This window comes from Sinocyclocheilus rhinocerous, unplaced genomic scaffold (assembly GCF_001515625.1).
Source record: "Sinocyclocheilus rhinocerous isolate Xijiao unplaced genomic scaffold, SAMN03320098_v1.1 scaffold2493, whole genome shotgun sequence".
In the NCBI taxonomy this organism is placed as follows: domain Eukaryota; kingdom Metazoa; phylum Chordata; class Actinopteri; order Cypriniformes; family Cyprinidae; genus Sinocyclocheilus; species Sinocyclocheilus rhinocerous.
Window position 1 is genome coordinate 4,816 of NW_015650366.1, and position 10,040 is coordinate 14,855.

General features: G+C 34.3%; 1 protein-coding gene across 1 annotated transcript in view; it reads left to right on the plus strand.

Moving 5' to 3' along the window:
- Positions 1–3,536: 3,536 nt before the first annotated feature.
- The window catches only part of LOC107711906 (formin-like), a 58,881-nt gene continuing 52,377 nt past the window's right edge, over positions 3,537–10,040 (plus strand). Inside the window, exons 1-3 of the mRNA XM_016516996.1 lie at positions 3,537–4,360; positions 6,741–7,599; positions 9,760–9,877. Of these exons, the coding sequence (XP_016372482.1) occupies positions 4,116–4,360; positions 6,741–7,599; positions 9,760–9,877 (1,222 nt within the window). The 5' untranslated portion in view covers positions 3,537–4,115. The remainder of the gene's footprint in view (positions 4,361–6,740; positions 7,600–9,759; positions 9,878–10,040) is intronic.

Below are 10,040 nucleotides of genomic sequence, written 5' to 3' on the forward strand. Positions count from 1 at the left end.
ATCGTTTTTGTAGAACATCTATTGTTCTTTAGTTTTTGTCAGGTTCTGTTGCTCGTCTGTAGACACTCTCAGAATTTTTATCTCCTAAATGATGACAAAACACAAACACATACTGAATAACTTGACATATATAATGACAGATATAACAGTTTGCTTGAGTGTTCATGAACACTTAGTTCCTCTGGACTTGTGGACTAAAACTCACACACTCACACAGTTTAATAGTTAAACTGATAATATATATATATTTTTATTTTATTTTTTTAATCAATTATAATTGAAAAGATTGTTGTCATTTGAGTTTATTTTTACATTTACATGTATTGCACTTTCACCAATAAGCACAAATCAATAGAATGTGGACTTTATTTGACCTCATCTAGTGTACTGATTTATTACAGGCTGTCTAATATATAAATTAATATCACAGTCTTAGATATGCACTCTCTCTGTCTGCATTATGAAAACTGGCAAAAACAAACAAGAATATTATAACAGTAAAATTCCTGATAGTAATTCCAAATTGCAGTATATAGTTACAGTTATCGTTTATTGACCTTATTGTCCTTATTGTCTTGTCTTAGTTATGGGAAAAAAGCTCGTCAACGAATATATTTCGTCATTCTTTTCGTTAACAAAATGAACACTATTCTGAGAACATTCCTTTTTAGCTGGGTTCATATGAGACACTGTCTCTCGTGTGTGTGAGTGTGTGTGTGTGAGTGTGTGTGAGAGTGTGTGTGAGTGTGTGTGTGTGTGTGTGTGTGTGAGAGAGAGTGTGAGTGTGTGAGTGTGTGTGTGTGTGAGTGAGTGAGTGAGTGTGTGTGTGTGTGTGAGTGAGTGTGTGTGTGTGTGAGTGTGTGTGTGTGTGTGTGTGTGTGAGAGAGAGTGTGAGTGTGTGAGTGTGTGTGTGTGTGAGTGAGTGAGTGAGTGTGTGTGTGTGTGTGAGTGAGTGTGTGTGTGTGTGAGTGTGTGTGTGTGTGTGTGTGTGTGAGAGAGAGTGTGAGTGTGTGAGTGTGTGTGTGTGTGAGTGAGTGAGTGAGTGTGTGTGTGTGTGTGAGTGAGTGTGTGTGTGTGTGAGTGTGTGTGTGTGTGTGTGTGTGTGAGAGAGAGTGTGAGTGTGTGAGTGTGTGTGTGTGTGAGTGAGTGAGTGAGTGTGTGTGTGTGTGTGAGTGAGTGTGTGTGTGTGTGAGTGTGTGTGTGTGTGTGTGTGTGTGAGAGAGAGTGTGAGTGTGTGAGTGTGTGTGTGTGTGAGTGAGTGAGTGAGTGTGTGTGTGTGTGTGAGTGAGTGTGTGTGTGTGTGAGTGTGTGTGTGTGTGTGTGTGTGTGAGAGAGAGTGTGAGTGTGTGAGTGTGTGTGTGTGTGAGTGAGTGAGTGTGTGTGTGTGTGTGTGTGTGTGTGTAAGTGTGAGTGAAATTCCAGCATACCGACACACCCACGACGCGCCTGAATCTGACCGCACTGATCTCATGTCAGATTAGACTGGCGTGACACACACACAACACAGTCGGCTGCAGATGTCAGATTAAATGACTTAATGATCAAGCCTTTGTCTCAGAACTATTAGCAGACGTGTAGTTTGGGCGCTTATGTTATCTGGTCTTACAGGTTAAACTAACTGCTTTTACTCCAGCTCCGGAGCTTTTGTGCTAGTTTGTCATTGTTGTTCTCAGTACCATCAACAACAGACAGGAACTTCCCCTCACAGGTTACTGTTATTTATAGACTTGAGTCAGACTTATTCACAGCACTGACAAAATATACTTTGCTCCATCTTTAAAAAATACTCTTGTTTAGCCAAATTTTATTAGTTTTTCTCAAACTATACAGTATTTATGGTTTGGTTCTGATTTAATATTAATGAAAAATATTGATTTTCCCAAAGACAAAAAACATTCCTTCAAAGCAAAAATAAATAATTCATTCATTCATTCTATTGGCTTTTTACAACTTTATTTCACCATAAAAAGCTAAATTGGTTATAATAGATAAGGTAAGTTTATTTATATAGATATACATAATATACACAAAAGCAATTCAAAATGCTTTATGTAAAAAATATTTATCACAACAGACATAAGAAATAAAAATAGCATGCATAAAAGATAAAACAAAAAACATTTGTTTGTCAGTGTCTAATTTAGTTTGCTTACTGTAAATAAAGACTACTTATTGTGATGTCCTTTTCTTAATATTTATGTTTTATGTTTTGCAAATTAACACTCTGGTGTCAAGCGAAAATGTTAAACACTTTTAATGTTTTTATTTATTTTATTTTTTTTATGGGGAGTGTTATATGCTTTTACACAAACTGAAACCATGGTAAAAATGCACTTTAAATAAATGACACTTTTTCTACCTAAACTGAATGCAAACACATTTACACTGTGTTTCTTGTTCTTATGACTCAAGAAGCAGGCGGCTGTAATCGCTCTCAGTGCTCATAAGCGCTGGTTCTCTTACATAAGAAGAGCTCAGAAGAGGCCCGGACTGGTTACAGTCCCGCCGCACTAATGTAGGCCCCTGCACATGAAGGACTAGTTTCAGCTCTGAACCGAACTTTGCCACATGTTGCGGGTGTTTCATTAAGACACTTTTCTTTGGGATGAATTTCCTTTCATCCCGGAACAAACAAACAGTCCGTGAACTTGAGCGGGATCTTTGCCAGATCGCCGTGACGACCGGAGCGCTTGGCTTCTGGAGCGGCATGTGCTCAGAGAAACACAACTAACCAGCAGACCTGATAAAGACACGTTTATGAGAAAGAAGACTGTTATTTTATAATAGTTTTTAATGTTTTAGAAAAAATATATAAACATGTATACTTATATTCTGATGATATTTTTGTGTTAATTTTAAATTTTTATTATTTTTAAGTATTATGTTAATGTTAAATAAATATTATGCAAATATTTAAAATACGTATAGGTTTTTATATTTTTATTATATATATTTTTATATATTTGAAATATATTTTATTATATATTTTTATTGTATTCTATATGCATTCTATGCATATTCTTGCATTTTTAAATTATTTTAAGTATTATGTTCATGTTACATAAATATTATGCAAATATTTAAAATATGTACAGATTTTTATATTTTTATTATATATTTTTAAAATTTTTTATTGTATTCTATATGCATTCTATGCATATTCTTGCATTTTATGCATTTTTTAATTATTTTTAAGTATTAATTTAATGTTTTAAATATTATGCAAATATTTAAAATACGTATAGATTTTTATATTTTTATTATATTTTTTAAATATATTTTTATATATTTTATTTTATGTTTTATATATTTTATTATATTATGCATATGTATTCTATATGCATTCTATGCATATGCATTTTTCCCCCTAATTAACTATGACCAGTCTCTCATCACTGGAAGTTGTGCAGGAAGTTTGCAGACGGTCACTGATTCTCGCTGCACACTTGATTCTGTATTCAAGCACTGCAGGTCAGTGCTATAGCAACAGAGAGGCGTGGCCAGTGACCTCAGCAGAGCTGATTATAGCCACTGTTGTAATAGTGTGGCTCCGCCCACTCCACCTGACCCTGCAGGAGATTACAGAGAGAGAGAGACTGAATCCCTGCCTTGCACTTCCAGCTCCTGCGCTCGAGTAACCGGACACTCGCAGGTGAATTTCTGCCAGGTTCACAGAGAGGGAGTGGTTAGAGGGAAAAGTATTCAGACCTGCGTGACTCCTTCCTCTCCAAAGACAGCGCTGAACTTTCTCCAGGAGAAAAACAAGCCTTCACGGACTCCGCCGGAGCAGGGAAATATCTTGAGCTCGTATCCGTTAGTTCTGTAAGTTTCCTTTTCGCTGGACTAGTGCGACACTGAGACACTTCAGACTCTCCGTTTTCTTTCGCTCGTTTGAGAATCGCACTGGACTCACTAGAACTGCATGAAACAAAAGTGCTTCCAAAATGCTTTAGCGGCTCGCAGCTCGTTAGAACTGGAGCAAGAGAGAGAGAAACCCGGGGATTTTCATGCACAAAGACCTTTTGTTTTCTCCAGTCTGTGAAACTAGTGCGCATGCAGGTTGGAGTAAAACCACACTAACTATGCAGCTGTTGGATTTCACTTCATAGGATCCAATGCAAACAGGAATTATGGATCCAGACCACACTTGGACCTCTTCAAGGTTCCTCATGTCGGATCAGACGGCGGCTGTGTTGACATCATTCCGAACATTGCCTGATGAAGATACTAATGGTCATATCAGAGTAGCAGATCCTTTGAGCCTGAAATCTGGAGGTGATCCGTATCTGGTGCAGGTGACCAGAGTGGAGACGTACATCGACGATGAGGATGAGGAAGACGCCACAAGCATTCAGGAAAGGTCAGGTGACGAGGTCGCCTCGGAGGAACTGCCACACTGCAACAAAAATTACCTTTTTCCTTGTTTTCCAGTAAAAAAATCAAGATTCTTAAATCGAGATGCACTTGCTTGAAGCAAAATGACAGCTTTATTTCATTTCCATTTTTATTTTCCCCCACATTCCATTTTTATTTTTTTCCAAATTCCATTTTTATTTTTTCCCAAATTCCATTTTTATTTCCCCCCCAAATTCCATTTTTATTTTTTCCCAAATTCGATTTTTATTTTTTTTTCCAAATTCTGTTTTTTCCGTTTGAATTTTCTCTGACTCTGTTTTAATGGTTAAATTAAAAATATCAATCAAAAAGCATGTCTAATAAATTGAAATAAATAATATTACACAATTTAACAGCAATTTATTACCAAATTCTGTGTTTTCCATTAATTTTCTGGATTCCATTTGAATGGTTTCATTACATTTTAATAATCAAAAGCATCTCTAATTAACTGATTTTATTAAAAAACTAATTTATTATTATTTTATTTATTTTTTTTTTTTTTTCAGAAATATTGTGTTGTGTATTTACATTTTTCTGGTAAATAATTTAATGGTAAATATTCCTTAAAAAAGAATGTTTTAATAATAATTGTATTATTAGTAGTAGTACTATCATTACTATCATTATCATTAGTAGTAGTACTAAGTGTCGTAAAAACAGAAAATTTTTCCTTTGCGTTTTTCGCTTACAGACAATAAAACATTCCCCGTTCTCATGGATCCGAAAAAACGACTTAAAAACTGTATTACTGATGCCAGGCCAGTAGATGGCGATGTTACACGTGAACACGCACACGCATGACGTCACCGTTTTCACTAATATGCTTTTTTGTAGTCTAAATGAAGAAGATAACGGTAAAAATGTGCATGTTTTCAAAAGTTAGCATTTTCAGGCCCCCAAAATGCGTTTAATGACCAAAACGCTTAAAAAGTTCATCGTTTTTTTGTTGAAAATGGTGATGTTATGATGTTAATTCTTATTTTCTGAAAAAATTTACCAAAATTAAGTTGGTAAAACAAATAAAACAAAATTGCTAAAAACAAAAAAAATATCTTAAGAAACATAAACTTAACCCTTGTGCTGTGCTGAAAATGTGGTCTTCCTGGTTCAAATGGGCTTTTAAAAGTTGCTTGTAAATCTTTCGTTGTACTGTATTATCAGCAAATCTTGGATTCAGTTTGTTTTCTTTCGTTTATCACAGGTTTTGTGCTTCTTTTTGGATCTGGTTGATCGTACGGTTCATTGATATGAGCTCATGCACCTCAGTTTCTGCCTACGATCAATCAGTTCCAGGAAGAAATACCAAACCTGTGCTTATTGAAAGAAAATATATTGTATCCGAGATTTAGTAATAATATAGCATAACGAAAAAAAAACATAAAACAAAAAATAATATTTAATAATAATAATAATAATAAGCAATTTTTGGGATCATTTTTGACCAGCAATGCCACAAGTGTAAAATAAATAAATAAAATAAAATAATAATAATAAAACAAAAAAAAAATCCAAATTTTTGGGGAAGTTGTAATAACCTAAAAGTACATTTTAGTCCAATACTTTAACATTAACTAGCATTTTCAGGAAAAGGAAAATTGCACACAATAATTAGGGTTAATTCAAAGGGGAAACGAGATTATTTATAGATTATTATTTGCAGACTTTTTAGGATTATCATACCTCTCTGACCAATATTTTTTCTTGTTTTAAGCAAACACTCACTTTATTTTGATGCTTTTTTCCCCTCAAAATAAATAAATAAATCATGTATCTTGTAATATGTGACCCTGGAGCACAAAACCAGTCATAAGGGTCAATTTTTCAAAATTGAGATTTATACATCATCTGAAAGCTGAATAGATAATCTTTCCATTGATGTATGGTTTGTTAGGATAGGACAATATTTGGCTGAGATACAACTATTTGAAAATCTGGAATCTGAGGGTGCAAAAAAATCTAAATATTGAGAAAATCATCTTTAAAGTTGTTCAAATTAAGTTCTTAGCAATGCATATTACTAATCAAAAATTAAGTTTTGATATATTTACGGTAGGAAATTTACTAAATATCTTCATGGAACATGATCTTTACTTAATATCCTAATGATTTTTGGCATAAAAGAAAAATCTATAATTTTGACCCATACAATGTATTGTTGGCTATTGCTACAAATATACCCCAGCGACTTAACACTGCTTTTGTGCTGCAGGGTCACATATATCTTGATTTAAGAATGTTTAGATAGTTGTACTGGAAAACAAACCAAAAATCGTTTTTTTGCATGTTAATTTTGGTAAGTATGAGTGTAAAACCCCCGCTTTAAGTCTTCTTGTCGTTGACAGGGAACATGAAGGATCCGCGGACAGACTCGAGCCGTTCGTTGTCAAAGCCGAGAGTCTCGTGGAGCGATCGCTTAAAGACGCTTCGATTCTGAGTCGGACCGGTCCATACGCAAAACTCAATCGTTCGTCAGACGATTCCAGAAAAGAAGCGCCGTCTCGGAGCGTAGATTCAGCGTCAGAATTACCGAACAGAAGTTTCGTTCCTCCTCTCAAACCTGCTTCTGAGTCTCGTAACGCAGGTGAGGAGGCTTCTTTAGTTTCAGGTGATTCAAACCAAGAAGGGAATTCCGGAGCAGATCCGACATCTCCGACCGATTCCCAAAAAGAAGAGACTGAGAGTGCAGCTTCTGCTTTACCCTCCTCAGATCTTCCACAGACGGGGTCCGGGTCTATCGCTCTCTCTTCTGCGATAAACGACTCCAAACAGGACAACAGACACCAGCTGCCGGCTCTGTTCAGCGGGATACGGGTGTTAAAGAAAGGAGCGCTCGGAGACGAGAGGGAGACGCTTGCAGAAATCAAACAGCGAGACGCGGACCGAGCGCTGCTGAGCCTCGAACAACACGTCAACAAAGCCAAACTACAACAAACTAAAAAGAAAAACCAACCCAGAAGTCAGTCTGAAATCACCAGGTTGCTACAGAAAGCATCGAACGAGGACAAATCCGCGGCGACGGATTCGTCTTCTGATGCTGTTGCTGACAAATCCATATTATTCAGCTCGAAACCTGCTCAGAAGGATCCGCTGGATGCAGCGCTGGATCTGGACGCTGTTCGGAGGAAGAAGAAGAACGATAAAGAGCTGCTGAGGGCTATCTTTGAGAGACAGCTGAGCAAAGCTCCGGTCGCTGAGGAGAAAGTATGTGTTACAGATGATTTATCGACGTGATCCTTCTCTAATTAATCCCTCTTCATGCTGTTGTTAACGTACTTATTCAATCAAATACATTCAGAGTGTGAATCGTTTCTAGCATCGTAGTTACAGTAGTTTATGTTTTTATCTGATTTTAAGGGTCCACTGCTACACACGTCAGCGGATTTATTCAAGAAAATTTACTGGCAATAAATATTTTTGGAAGCCAAAGAAAAGTTAATTTTGTCCCTGTAAAAATAGAAATACTATTTATTTATTTATTGTTTGTTTGTTATTATTATTTATGTTTTTCTGTTTTATTTGATTTTAAGTTTTTTTCTATTTATTTGATTTTTACTAAATCTATTATTATTAAGACAGCTGAGCAAAGCTCCGGTCGCTGAGGAGAAAGTATGTGTTACAGATGATTTATCGACGTGATCCTTCTCTAATTAATCCCTCTTCATGCTGTTGTTAACGTACTTATTCAATCAAATACATTCAGAGTGTGAATCATTTCTAGCATCGTAGTTACAGTAGTTTATGTTTTTATCTGATTTTAAGGGTCCACTGCTACACACGTCAGTGGATTTATTCAAGAAAATTTACTGGCAATAAATATTTTTGGAAGGCAAAGAAAAGTTAATTTTGTCCCTGTAAAAATAGAAATACTATTTATTTATTGTTTGTTTGTTTGTTATTATTATTTATGTTTTTCTGTTTTATTTGATTTTAAGTTTTTTTCTATTTATTTGATTTTTACTAAATCTATTATTATTAGTATTTTTTTTTTACTATTATTATATTTTTCTGTTTTTATCTTATTTTAAGGGTCCAAACAAATGTTAATAAAAATAGAAATTTACTAAAAATATTATTATTATTATTTTTTTTTTACTATTATTATATTTATCAGTTTTTATCTGATTTTAAGGGTCCAAATGAACGTTTTTGCTACACGTCAGTGAATTTAACTGAAATAAGTTACTGGCAATAAATAAATAAATTAATTAATAAATTAATAATTACTAATTAAATTAATTAATTAATAATATTGTTTACAGGCAATGAACATTTATTTATTTTTTGTCCCTATAAAAATAGAAATAATATAATTTTTTTATTTATTATTATTTATCATTTCATTATTTCTATCGAGAGTCCCACAGAGTATCACAATACAGTACAATACTGTAATCATACAGATGATTAATTACACCACAATCAATTTTATTATTATTATTATTATTATTATTATTATTATTGATGCTAATTTCAACATTTATCAGTACATTTGTAAATCAAAAGTTTTAGGGTCCAAATGAACGTTTTTGCTACACGTCAGTGAATTTAACTGAAATAAGTTACTGGCAATAAATAAATAAATTAATTAATAAATTAATAATTACTAATTAAATTAATTAATTAATAATATTGTTTACAGGCAATGAACATTTATTTATTTTTTGTCCCTATAAAAATAGAAATAATATAATTTTTTTATTTATTATTATTTATCATTTCATTATTTCTATCGAGAGTCCCACAGAGTATCACAATACAGTACAATACTGTAATCATACAGATGATTAATTACACCACAATCAATTTTATTATTATTATTATTATTATTATTATTATTATTGATGCTAATTTCAACATTTATCAGTACATTTGTAAATCAAAAGTTTTATCTGTTAATATTAGTTAATGCACTGTGAAATAACACGAGCAACCAGTAACAGTATTTTATTAACAGTATTGATTTTTAATTGTTGAAATTATTTAATTTTATTAAATATTTTAATAAATATTTTTTTAAACAGTATTTTACTGTTGTCCATAATTTATTTATTTATTTTATTTTTTGCATTTTGCATTTTGGTGAGAATCAGCACAGATGATCAGATGTTTCGGTGGAGGTTCTCTCGCTCACAGCTTGACTTATATCATGTTACCATGCTGGCAAGTTACGTTTTATTTTACTCACCAAAGCCAATTTGATAAGTGATAATCTGCGCTCTTGGTGTGTCTTTATAAATGAATGTGACTTTCTGTTAGTTTTGGTTAGTTCTGAAGTATTAAATACGAGTACTGAATGGAACAGAGTGTGTGTGTTCATGCAGTGCAGTGATTTTTCTGCACACTGTCTCTGTTTCTGCTCAGTCTGAGGTCACGTCTCCGTCCGACGGTGAGGACCGAACCCCTGGCCGTCTGCAGGCCGTCTGGCCTCCACCTAAAGAGGACGGAGAGGAGAAGGTGGGCCTGCGTTACACTGAAGCCGGTGAGTCGCGTCGTGTGATGCTAATCAAATACAGTTTAAGCTTCATCCTGCGCAGACGCTGAAGGACTAAACGCAGCAGCGTGTGTGTGTGTGAGTGAGTGTGTGTGAGTGAGTGAGTGTGTGTGTGTGTGTGAGAGAGAGCCAGTGAGCGTGAGCACAAGTG